At 30.8% G+C, this 14,536-nt stretch overlaps 1 protein-coding gene across 1 annotated transcript in view; it reads right to left on the reverse strand.

The window, feature by feature from the left end:
• Positions 1–13,065: 13,065 nt before the first annotated feature.
• The window catches only part of LOC123655639 (dachshund homolog 2), a 147,423-nt gene continuing 145,952 nt past the window's right edge, over positions 13,066–14,536 (reverse strand). The window contains exon 11 of the mRNA XM_045591402.1: positions 13,066–13,196. Within this exon, the coding sequence (XP_045447358.1) occupies positions 13,066–13,196 (131 nt within the window). The remainder of the gene's footprint in view (positions 13,197–14,536) is intronic.

Below are 14,536 nucleotides of genomic sequence, written 5' to 3' on the forward strand. Positions count from 1 at the left end.
CTGTTTGCCCGGACTAATCTTCGGAACAGATTTTTGCGGAACTTTAACTTAAGATATAGGAGGTTGTGAAGCAACATATAGGCTACTTTTATCCCGGAATTCCCGCCAAATCAGGATTTACGTGGGAAAAAAGCGTATACCATGAACGAATACCTAGATAGATATCAAACAATTCCAACATTTTTCTATAAATACGAAAATCTTTGCGCGCAAACCCAACTAAAATCTCAAATACAAAATAATATATAGATATGTAAATAGTATTTAAAAAAAAAAAAAACAAAAAAAATTTAAAATACTGCAATCTGCATACCAAAGAATTTACTGTTTCGTAAAGTTTTTAAATTTATTTTTTTATTTACATGATAAAACCGATTTTAATCGCTTGTCTCTATGTTGTACTACTGTCTCTATGTTGTACTACTGTCTCTATGTTGTACTACTGTCTCTGAATCGGCTAAAACAAGATAAAAGAGGTCACATGGCAAAATACGTTTTATCACATCAGGCAGTTAAAGTATATTGAGTATCCCATAGAATCTTCCACGCCAACGAAGTCACGGGTACAGCTAGCGTTAAATGGTTATAGTATGTAGATGATTTTTAAAATAAGTTCTATAATTTTTAATTAATCGACTGGTTTCTGTACGAATAAAAAATATTAATATTATTTATCTTATATTATTTGACATATTTATAAGTTTTTTTTGTAGGAAATATCATCATCATCATCAACGATAACGAGGAAATATACGAGTATATAATAAATATGCACAATTTTGTACGGAATTCTTACAAACGATCAGAGTGAAGATTCTTGATTTGATTTTTATTATAAAATCATATTCGAATATAGGGGAACGAAAAATAAAACAAGTAGTTCCATAACATGTAATTTTGGTAAATAGCTCTTTGATACGAATCAAATCGTTTTAGGAACAAAAAGCTGTACAAATGAATATAAGCTTTATGTATTTTATTATTTTCTTGTATTTAGCTTCTAGGAACAACATGTTTGTTAGATTTAGTTTTAACAATTTTGAAAATATATCTATAAATCCATTTAGCTAGGTGCGTAGAAAATATGGTAATAAAAGCAAAAAGAGTAAATTATTATTTTTAGTTGTAACGATGTCTTCCATATTAAGTTAAGTTAAAGATTCTATTTAGGCAGTGGATATTGAATATATCGCACTGTATTTATTATTATGTTACACATATAGTAAACCTTAATTTATTTTTACTATATAATGTCTCTAAAAATAAGTGAAAAAATAGAGTCCTCATTGAGTCCTGTGCCTCCAGAGTCGCATTTTTCCTTTCGTCAGATTCACCCATTCCGGTGGACAGAAAAACAAATGAAAAGTGGCGGAAACTGTTTTTTTTTTTTTTTTTTTTTAAATGAAAACTGGAAATTACGAAAAGACTTTTCCCTTTTAAATGAAGCTTTATTTCGTTTTATGAAAATTTCTAATTCTGAAAATATTTCTTGATATTACGGATAGTTTCTGTTTTGACTCTGGATCTGTAAAAAATATGAATCTTTTTTTGTAACTTGTGTAAGTATTTATAAATAAATACAACGATTTGATTTCTTAATGTATCATTGGATATCTTTGTATTCTAAAGTTAACACACACAGGTACATTAATTACTTGCATGCATGTAAAAGTGCACATGTGTGTAAGGTGGCGTGCCGTGTGGGGGCTGGAGGCCACTCCCTCGTCGACGCCTGCTCATTTTAAATTGTAATTACAATTTATTATTGTGTCTCTGTGCCGCCTTCGTCGTTGCCGCCATTTTATCAACTCTTGTGCTGGATAATTCCAGTATTTCCAATAACGAATGGAAGGCGATTGAGGATTATTACAATCGTAATTGCTTTGCCTGGCAAAAGCTAACACAACAATGTTGGAGTGTAATGACTTGACCATTATTGAAATTTCTTGAATAAAAATAAATTCTTGAGTTATGATAAATAAATATCGCTTAGTATTTATAATAACGTGTATTAAGTTCGTAGTCTACACAGGTTCTTTTCTTTTTTATTCTTTCTAGTTTATGTGTTTAGGAATTTATATTTTATTTTGTCTAAAAAAGTAATTTCTCGAAAATTTGTGCCTATTTTGTATTGCGAACGCATGATAGTTAAATAATCGTTACGTTTTATGAAATTATTAAATTTACGGAACGATATTTTTGATTTTCCAGTCCGTAAAATCTTTAACAGAGTATTAGAAAACTTTACAAAAATGTAGCCGAATTCATTCAGCCGTTTTCCAAAGTTTTACGCATCAAAACACATTTTGACATCAATTTTACTACTGAAGGCTTAAAATCGCATTATTAGTTTTATACGTAACTAGTTACTTCCACGGGAAAGAAAAATGCGTCTGAACTAAGCGACAATCGACGACTATTGAAGAGAAATTACAATAATGCATTCCTACGCAATATTGTAATTTTATCAATTCATTACTTTAAAGAGTGATTGAGTAAATGACGTGAGTGATATTGAATGATGAATATAATTGAATGAATTACCATGCATACATATATATGTATTCTTTTCTTACTTTTTTAATAATTTCTAATCTGCTGACACTGTTTTTTGCAGGCGTAACGATTCTAAATCTTAACTGTTGTAGTAGATTTGATTGCATGTTACATTTTCCACATTTGCATTTCTTTTCTTATTTTCGATATAAGATTTTTGTTTTGTATGACTTATTTGTGTTCGTAGCAAAGCTCTGTAAACTTGAATGAATGGATGCATAAATAAATAAATAACGAGTATCGGAAACGTTGTGTTCGCTCTGTTAAGTTCATATTTTAAGGAAACTTTTTTAAAGCTTGAGCTCATAAGGCCTTTTGTACGTTTCTGTTGAGAAAATCAAATAATTTAAAATATTTTAATGGAAATATATTGAGTACATAAACAATAACAGCGTTTCTGCAATCTTGTAAGAAGTCAAAATAATAGCAAGCTACGTAGCAGCATATGAAGTAATCGCATATGAAGTTCTCAAAAACAATATTTTACAGTATAACATACACAAGGTAATTAATAAACAATTTATTGAAATACTAAATTAATTACATAATAATTGTCGTATTTTATTTTTCACTTTGCAATAAGGTTAAATTAATTTAATTTTGATCCTCTGTTTTTACTTAGGTTATAAGAAAAACTTGTAGTAAAAGTAAATTGTATATAAAATTCAAATCAAATAAAAAAAAAAAATACTATAAATATAAATGCAAATTCACCATGAATAATATTTTAGCTCTGTGCTAATTATAGATATTCTTGCTTAAATAACCTCCCAAAAATCAAAACTACTAAACTTTTATTTATTTCGTTTTTGACTTTCCACACCTTTGACGCGAATAGAAATTTTAAATAAATTATTTAACGTAACAATATTTAAGCTAAACTCATTTTATGTTGCTAGAATAATTGCAGTCAACTCTGCCATAAACTTAACATCCAAGACAGAATTTTATAAGCGAAAGCCTTTGAAGATTAATGTAAAATGTAAACATTGAAATCCCGAGCGCCTGAATTAAATCCAATTGTATTAAGAGCGGGAGGTCTTCAGACAGTATCAAATATCTTAGTTGATGCGAATCTGTGACTTGACGTTGCTCTGCTGTCGTTTCTAGTTAAGGCTTTAATAACTGTTTTACGGAACGAAATTGTAGAAATGGTTTAATTAATAGGATTTCAAGTAAAGGAGGTATATTTAGAGATAATTGTGTTTCTTGGTAGTGTTGATAATCCTATTCTTGTTCGATGTTTGATGTAGTAGGAAAGATATTTCGGTGGTTATATGACTAACTAGCAGCTGCCCGCGGCTTTGCAAGTGATTTAACCTCCGTTTCAAAAACGTTGAATTACAAATTTACGTATTGTGTATTGTATTTGTGATCAAAAGCCTATGGAAAAAGTTTCAAGCTTCTATCTACAGAAACAACAGATTTCTGACATTCAACAAATTTCATCTTCTATTTTACCCATGTTTACTAATTTTTAACTAATAGCTCAGAATTAAAATTTGATGTGTCTAGCTTCAAAAATGACGAACTTTCCATTTAATTTTTAATCCCTACTTCACCCCTTTAAGGTTAGGTTAGCTGAATAGGTATTTCAGCATTTGTGGACAGATAGTCTTTTGTAAATCAGTAACACAAAGATTGAGTTTTATGCTTCAAATTTAAAAAATGATGATCTTGTCATACAATCATTTAACCCCCATATATTTCACTTTCCCCGATGTATATTTTTTCAAAATCTGTTCGTTACAACTAACTGTAATACTAAAAATAACTTTCATACAAACGTGCGAGAGCCCTAAGACGCCTTTAATACGGCCTTAGTCGCAAAATCTGTTCTTACAGAATGTCTACTAACTATAAACCACCTTTCTGCCAAATTTTATCTTTATGCATCCAGTGACTTTTTAGATTTCGTGATAAGTGAACGACTCAACGGTTTCATATATATAGATGTGTTAATTCATTTTAATTTTGTAAAAGGTGCAATTTAGGTGTTAAAACCAAAATGTTATGTGTTCTTTTTTAACCATATTTAAATGTAATATATCTTTTTTTTTATATAATTAAAATATACGCACCCACAATTGACAAATAAACACGTCAAATTAATGGTTTGTCAAATGTTAGTTAAGTTAAAAATTAAAGAGCATTGACACGATTGACTTTAAAAGTAAGATAATTTGAATTCAAATAGTATGCAAATTCGAATAACAGCCCTTTTCTCCGAGGGTTAAGATGTTTTTGTAGCAAAGTGTTGCTACAATTTATTGTTCAGCAATCGCCTTTCTTTTCCATCAAATTGATATGAATAAAGATTCCTTTTAGAAAAGTCTGTAAATGAATTTTTCCTTTTCATTGAAAAAAGTTTTTAAATTATATTTTTGTTGCTAGGGTGAAAGTTATTTATTGCCTTGGTTTAAAAATTATATATATTTTTAATGTTAAGTGTTATTTTAGATAGCATTTTATTAATATTGCAATAATAAATTACCTACTGCTGAAGGAACTGCTCACTAAATAATCGAAACAAGAAAGATAATTGTGCTACTAAACCAAACAACATGCACAATAATCAATATTAGATATTTAATGACTCCAGTCTAACAGTTCTAACTCAGGGGGAGCGATAGAAAGCCTTTATCACCCTATTTAGTAATGAAAGCGTAACAAGACAATAAATAAGGCCATACATCACGCAGAAACATAGCTCAAAGTTATTTAATTATCTAAAGGAAAAACTAATCCGTTGTTGAGAACGAAAATTACGCGCCCCGTCGACAGGTGCTCTTACGTGTGTGCATGCGTGGCTTCATACAGGCTGTTCACGAAAACAAAACAGGTGAATAATAAACATGAGTGATTTACCTAGACCCGCTTTTTAGACCAATTTGTATAGTTGGTCGCATATGAATCATTGTTCATACAAAAAATATATACAAATAATAATAATTGTGTTTGCAGGCAAACGAAAAAAAGCACCGACTTCAATTATATCGACAACCAATATAACATAGGTAGACGAAAAATTAGTCAGTAAATACGCAGTAGATGATAAACATCGGCTTTCGATTAAATTTAAAATCATCAAAATCGGTAAACCCAGTAAGCAGTTATGGGGATTTTCGAGTATCTCTCGATTTCTCTGGGATCCCATCATCACATCCTGGTTTCCTTATCATGATATCACACCAAGGATATCTCAAGGTTTATCTCAAGGTTTTTTAAATTTACGAGTATTAACATAATTATATATATAGTCTTGTTGTTTTGAAGTCGGTTAAAAATACCAACTGTTACCCGTTTCTTAAACAACTTAAAAAATGATCATCTGATTTCGATAAACATTAAAAAAAATAGTAAGTAGTAGTAGTAGTAATTAAATTAACAATGTGTTCAATATTTTAACATTACATTATAAATAAATGTAACACTATTTGCTTAAATTAATTCCCCCGATTCCCCCCGGAGCTCTGGTCACTTACTCACCAACAGGAACACAACTGCTTGAAACAGTGTTATTTAGCTGTGGAGGTACTACCCCAGTCGGTCTGCTCCATATTTTGAGCAGGATATTTCTTGCTGTGCCCTACCTCAGTTGAATGTAGTGCAATAGCGAATTCTACTTTAGAACTTTTCGATTAAATAATGTAATTTAAATGCTTGTATGGTAAGTACTAGTTGCGGACCTAGTAGTATAAAAAAAAATGTGTCAACCTCACATAAAACATAATCATTACTTAAAAAGAAATGAACCTATTGGTTCTTTTCATTTTATTTTTCATGATAATAAAATAATTAATAAAAAAGTAATATTTAAATAACCATCAACCTGTATATTAGCGCCATACTTCAATAGAGACTATAGGCGGCAAGTAGCTGTCTTGTGCGACAATATTTATGTCTGCAATATTAACTCTTATGCGACTACTATTTACAGTATTTCCAAAAGGCTCATAATAAAATATGTCACGTTTTAATAACGTAACAATAATGACGATATTTCTTTTGATCTGTAATATATCATTATACCTAAAGACTAGGCCGTTGGCGTAGTTTGCAGTAACCTTACTTTCTGCTTTAGGTATTGTAGGTTCAATTCCGTTTCGCGATGATTCGTTCCAGTGTAATATATGTAACTATAAGTCGGCAGGTACAAACACATTTGGTTCCCTATATTAGCAAAAGACGACAGTGTGCTATAAAAAATAAAAAATAAATGACTTAAGTTTTATTGTGTGATCTTATATTTATATTCAGATATAGATTTAATCACAAAGTTTGGGAAATCAAAAATATTTAAGCGAGAACAGATAGAGCGGTGTCCATAAAAAGAGGGCGTCGCATCAGAGCGTCCACCGGCCCCGGGCAAATATAAAAATCATTCATATGGACAAAATAAAATTGCATCCCAAATAACCCTGTGCTCACCGGCCGAAAATCTATTAGCAATAAATATCAAGTTTTCCGATTTAACAGGATTTAAAATGGCGGAGCGTCTCTAATATAATTTCAAAGTTTCTATGACTTTTCTTGGTTTACGACACTGTAGTTTGGTTATCGGGATTCTGTACATTACCGCGATAAAATCTTAATTTTTTCTTATTTTATTAGATAACCTGTAACATATTAAATGCATTTCTAAAAGCTTAAAATTTAATCAGAATTATGCATAATCATAATTATAATTTATACAAATATGGTGTTAGTAGTTTACAAACTACAACATACATGTGTATCTCTTTTTATTGGAATCGCCTTTAAATATATGATTTAAATATTATTGTACCGAATAACATATTTTTTGTTAAAAACATCCCTTTTTAATAGGACTACACATTCGATTATTTGTCTTTGATCAAAATATGTTTTTATCGGTCCCCATCGATTTCATAATATGCTCGTTTTTGTTGCTTAGCTCACACGTTTTATAAGGTTTGACGATAGTATAATCTAAGCCAGGCTTTTTCTTTAGTGGTAAGTAAGTACCTGGGTGACCAAATTTAGTTCGGTATTTTTAGTATATCGTGTTTTTTGGAAATCATATTTAATTTTTTTCCGATATTACCGACATAATAATAAAAAATATGAACTGGTTATTTAAAGAAAAATCATAAGTGCAATTAGAAAAAAGGAAAAAAAAATAATCGATCTCAGATACGGGGATTTAAGCTGTGGTCTTCGCGGTCGATCCCGACCAGCCGATTTCCCATTCGAGCTATTAAAACTTTATTGACAGTTGCGAAATTTGTTTTCGTATTCTCACGATATTGTAGCCATTTTTTCATCGCCTAACAACAGGGATAAAACGACATTTTATAAAAAATGAATCCTAGCTATATCGATTTTTGCCCCCGAAATCCCTTACATACTAAATTTCATGAAAATCGTTGGAGCCGTTTTCGAGATTCAGATTATATATATATATATATATTCCGAGATGCAGATCATATATATATATATATATATATATATATATATATATATATATATATATATATATATATATATATATATATATATATATATATATATATATATACGAGAATTGCTCGTTTATTAATATTTGATTAAGAAAGGGATGGATTACAATTTTACGTCGTATATAGTAAAACTACAATAAGTACTTTAGGATTACTGTTATGAGTTCTAGCGTTACAACGCTAAACGTTCGAATAAGCTGTAACAGGAATTAATAAAAAAGCACAGATATTTCACATTGCTTACTTACGTTAACAGTCTGAATAATGTTGTATACGTGACGCTATATTTCATGTAAGATATCACTGATTTTCTACTAAAACAGAGTTTATATATTATTTTCAAAAGAGTAACCGCAGAGTTTCTTGCTGATTCTCCTCTGCAGAGACATAATAAGATCGGCAAACAAGCGTACGGCTCACCTTATGGTAAGCTATTGCTGTAGCATATAGAACCCTGCAACACCAGAAGTATCGCAAGTGCGTTGCCGACCCAAGCCCTAATCCCACCACCCCAGGAGCTTTGGTGGTCACCTTAATTACCAACAGGAACACAATACTGCTTGAAAACAGTATTACTTAGCATACAGCTACATTCGGAATCGGTGGTAACTTCACTTTTAAAAATAATAATTATTATTTTAAAAAAAAATCGTAAAATGACGATTCTTAGGTGCTTTTGAACCCTATTTGAATAAAGTTATTTATGATTTTGATTTTGAAATATATTAAATATTTTTGCCTATTAAACTTACGTCGTTGTTATTTAATGTGTATATTTCTTTTAAAGTGTTTTTGATATAAAAATACTAGTAATATACAGCAGTAAAATACAGCAGTAACGTATAAAACGTTACTGATGTATTTCTTATTCATTGTTAATAATTAATGAGACAAAACTGTTTAAACTGCTGACTGTTTCTATATACTTCACGCTACGCTTTGGCCTGTAATATCCCACTGATGAGCATAGGCTCTTCTTTCCCCATGTACATAGAAGAAGGATCTGAGCTTAATTCACCACCCTGCTCCAATGCGGGTTGGCATTCCCTACTACTTATGAGTAACGATCGCTATAAGGTATACATGATAACAACCGGGACCGACAGCTTAACGTGCTCTCCGAGGCACGGAGAACAAACAATCAGACCGGAAATAAATATTTTTATAAAAAGAAATATCCACTCCGAGCGGGAATCGAACCCGCGACATCGGTGTTTAGGCGACGCCGACACGGCACATACACCAGAGTGGTTAACCTACTTGTATATAGTAGTTTTTAAAAAATGATTTTAAAATAATACATTTTGTACATAAAAAAATCGTGGCAGTAAAGAGTATAGCCACCCCCTTTCTTCCCGTGGGTATCGTAAGGGGCGACTAAGGAATAACACAGTTCCACTATCATCTTGGAACTTATAAAGCCGACCGATGGTGGGATAACCATCCAACTGCTGGCTTTTAAATACACAGGTCAAAGACGGGCAGCACAGTCTTCGGTGCGACAAAGCTAGCCCTGCGGTCACCTACCCGCCTGCCCAACGTGGTGATTATGGGCAACACAAATGAGTTCACGCCATTTCTGGTGCGAACTTGTGGAGGCCTATGTCCAGCAGTGGACTGCGATAGGCTGAAGTGATGTACATAAAATACCATTTTGAAACATAATGTGGTGAAGTACAGTAGGTACTGTAATGTGTATTATAATTAAACTTTTCACTGAAAATTTGAGTTAAGGACTTCCTTAAGATGATATATACGTATAAGTAAAACAATCGTACCAATAACCATGATATGATACTATTCCTAGTAAAGCAAAAAAATTTGAAGCAATGGAACCTAATAAGCTAAAAAACCTAGCAGCTCATTCAAAAACTGATTTGTTGTACTTTATACACAAGATTATGATTCATCCTATTTTGATTGTAACACTATTATAAATTGAGTACAATAATATTATATATGTATATGAATAAATATGGAGCTGAAGAAGTTTTAATTCAGTCGTGTGGTCTTAAAGCACATTCTTTTTTTTATTAACAATATATAACATGATTTTCGAAAATTCTTTAAAAAATAAATTATTTTGTGGTATGTATTATATTATAAAGGCTTTTTTAATTATTGTCATAAATCCAACGATGCTATCTTAGTTTTTTAACCGACTTCCAAAAAAGGAGGAGGTTCTCAATTCGACTGTTTTTTTTTTTTCTTTTAAGTATGTTACATCAGAACTTTTGACCGTGTGGACCGATTTCGACAATTTTGTTTAATTGAAAGGTGGCGTGTGTCAATTGGTCCCTTTTAAATTTATTTGAGATCTAACAACTACTTTTCGGGCTATATCTAATAATGCGTTTTTACTTGACGCTTTTTTCATCGATCTACGTTGTATTATACCGCATAACTTTCTACTGGATATACCGATTTTGATAATTCTTTTTTTGTTAAAAAGGAGATATCCCTAGTTTAGTACTATGATAAGGAAACCAGGATCTGATGATGCGATCCCAGAAAAATCGAGGGAAACTCTTTAAAATCCGCAATAACTTTTTACTGGGTGTACCGATTTTAATAATTTTTAATTTAATCGAAAGCTGAAGTTTGTCATGTGGTCACATATAAATTTTATTGAGATCTGATAACTACTTTTTGAGTAATCTTTGATAACGCGTAGTTACTTGACTATTTTTTCGTCGATATACGTTGTATTACTCGTCGATGTAATTGAAGTAGGTTTTTTTTCGTTTGCGAGCAAACACAATTTATATCAATTTGACTGACACTTGTTACTTATTTAAATGTGAGTAAAATCTTGTGCATTTTTATCTTAGAAAGTTTGATTGGAAAACAGTTGTACGTATTTTTACAAACAGATACGTAAATACAAACATAAAGAGTATATAATTATTTGTCTTAATGATTACTGACAGTTTAAATGTCAGTAGAGTAATTCTACAGGCAATTTATTTACTATTAACCGACTTCTTTAAAACTTTACACTTGTAAATGACAGACTATTCAGTAGCAATTTGGATTGGATCTGAGGTATTACGCTAGTGATTTTTTTTCTGCAAATATATTTTACTGTTATTTGCTAAAATAACATTTTTTTTTCGATATTGAAGCATATGTAATTATGTACGTTTAGAGTGTTAAACTTCAGAAACGATTATGAAGTTCTTTCTAGCTTTGTATAATAAATGTTCAATTGTTATTTAAATTTGTATACTTATTAGGATAGGTTATTTTAAGATTCAAAACAACAAATGATAATTTTCATTTTTAATTTTGATATTTTCCTCTACGATACAAGGCACACACACAATTTTAAGTAAAATTATAATATAACTATAATTATAATAAAAATAATAAATAATAACTCGCTTTATGAACGCAATAACCAAGGTATTAATGTGTACACTGATAAGCCTCGACATCTAATTGACAAAAGAAACCTACGCTAACGGTTACTAGTTTACCAGAACTTTACAATTAAACTTTGAATAGTGAAACTCTCTTACATTTTATTATAAAAATGAAAGAAATGATATGAAGTTACCACATTCACGCCCTGCATACAACCACACACGCGCATTCATCTAAACATTTATTGTAACAGCTAAGTTTTATTTATTACGTCGCATTATCCGTTACAGATAATATGTATGAAATTAATCGTCTCAAGCATTATTTACTATCGGCGCTTGACTATTTGTTCAGTTTTTTTATACATTTTCTGCAATTTTATGTCATGTCTTTACATGTGAGGCCAAATGTATTTGAAATCGTGATGATATTCGTGTCATACTCATAGCCAAGCGCCAATCGAACACTTGGTACAATGTCTAAATCTTATTTAAACTATTTTAGACATTAAAAGTCATTTTGTAAACTAAGCATCGATATAAATAACGCTATACTTTATACTTTATCTATAACTTTAAACCTACTGCACTTAATACAATAGCTACCCACGTACACCGATCATGGATATGAGATGCTGAGATTATATTACAATGTCTAAAGTACGAAACTTTAAAGAAACGCTTACATTATGTTGTACGCCAGAACTCTTTGTGGGTATTCAGTCATATTTGTATTTGTATAATGAATCATTAAAATCGCTAACTTAACAAATCTATCGTACACTTCTATCTTTTTTTAGATATACTAGTATCAGTTAAATCTAATCATTGCACTAAAATGAATAAGTTATTTTATGTTGAAGATCACATATTCACATTGAAATAATTTACACTCTTTGAATTCTCAGATAAGTCGATGATAGTTGTGCAATTTTACGACAATTTAATGAAATTGTAAAATAAACAGAAAAGTGACTCCATATACAATTGTTTGAAAAACATTTAAAAGCAGTCTTAGGTCAATTCCAACTGTTTTGGTGGTCAATTGTTTTTTGTTTTGTTGTTGGCATTATTGTTACAAATAATAAGAAAGCCAAGGCGGGCTGTTGCTTTTTTAAATATATAAATTGTAAATCATGATACTTAATGTATAAATATGGCATTTAACAATAAGTTTAAAGGTACATTTTGTAAAAGATTAAATGTTGACGAATAAATTATGTGTATCGTCGATAAACCGTTAGGCTTCAACCTTAAAAATATTAAGAAATATTTACAAATTTCACTATGGAAGAAGAGTTTCTGCGACTTCGCTGTACGCCACGAAATCTACGTGCTTATATCGAATTTAATAACAGTATTTACAGTTAATCTCAAAGTAAAAGTACTTATTCGAGATCAGATACACAAAAAAATGTTAATTTATTAATTCAATGCTTTTAATGTACAAAAACGAGCGTGTCGTTTCGGAATAAGACTCGTGAGTAGTCCTTCACAAGTGTCAATAGAGCGCGTTCAAATTCCAATGACAAAATATCTTTGGATCAACGATTGGCGTTCTATTTTTCTCTGAACTCAGGTTTGACGCTTATGATGGGTTTTCTTGTTTCGTCGCTGTTTTCGTATTGGTCGGGGAAATCTGCGGCCCCGGTGTTTGCCAGCTAAGTGGCGGAGCTGAACAGTACTGAGTTCTTGTAGTAGCTGGCGCGGTCTGACAGCGGGCTCTTCACGTCACGTTCCATGGCTTGTTGGCGGGACTTGCGCTCCATCTCCAACTCTTGCGCCAAGGATTCTGTTGACAAGAGAAATTATGTTAAATACTTTATTATTTATATACTGTTATTGATGCATTCAAAAATGTTTCGTAATAGCTTAATTTTAATTAAAACAGTTACAATAAATATTTTGGTTACTTTAAAAACCATGAATTGATTTATAAACTTATTTATACATATTTGGCGCCAAGGTATGAATGCGTCGCCCCGGAAAATGTTATTAGTAACGTGGGTGGGTGACATCAAACGGACGCTACATCTATATGTTACTTTCTAATTTAATACTGAATGTTGCTTTTGTTATAAACGTAAGCGTATATATATATCACAGGCAGTTATTAAATTGTGAATCGCGTTTGAGGTTAATATTAATAGAACATTTCGCGTATAAATGCTCAAAATGAAAAATAAGAAACTTGTTTTAAACATATGTATATTTAAGTGGCATTAATATGAAAATTTTAATATGAAATATAAATAAAATTAGGTATTTATTGCTGTTTTAATTGAGGATGGTATGTGAGCGAGAAACCATAAAGTTTTAAGTAATTAGAACACAAAATCTTAGTTTTGTCATACACCTAATATATCTTTGTATAGTTAGGTAGTATTAGTAACAGTTAAGACTTTAAAATTCTTTTAGATAAGTTAAACGATAATCAAGTGCATGTACAATGAATTACTTCATGATTTTAGCTACAGGGATGAACGGCGGGTGCATTTAGACGTTGCGTGAACATAACGCAATTGTCTTGATAGACGCAGTTCTTAGTTGTTACAATAAAAGTTGCTCAGTTAATGTTTTACGAAATTTGAAGTAAAATTTGTAATTTGAAAATATAAGAAAAAATATTATTTAAATACATCGGTGTCGGTTATAAATTAATAAATCTAAAGATCCTCATTTAATAGTTATAATATTATTAAAATTTATAAATATACATTCAAGGAGACAAAACCAAAGTTCTTTAAAACTTTTGCAGTAGTAATAATCAACTATCAAAATCTTAAGACCGGGTAAATCGCGTTCCTTTATAATTGTCCACAAAAATTTAATTCTTTAATATTAATCAAAGCAGATTATTTGTTCAGGCTATTCTAAGAATGTGTAAACAACATCATGCCTTAATACATTAGAAACGTTTTACAACGAGACACAAACAAGTTAAAAGAAAAAAATAAATGAAATGAATATTTTCTAACAAGATTTTAGGAAAATTGACAAAGTTCGTGAAGAGGCAAGAGTAGGTGAGGTAAGGCAATTGTCTCCGAAAACGTCTACGTTTTACGAAATATGCTTATTCAATTTCATGCAACGCTTGCCGCCTCCTGCAATTTACGAGATATAAAAGATATA

Source organism: Melitaea cinxia, chromosome 8 (genome assembly GCF_905220565.1).
Source record: "Melitaea cinxia chromosome 8, ilMelCinx1.1, whole genome shotgun sequence".
Classification (NCBI taxonomy): domain Eukaryota; kingdom Metazoa; phylum Arthropoda; class Insecta; order Lepidoptera; family Nymphalidae; genus Melitaea; species Melitaea cinxia.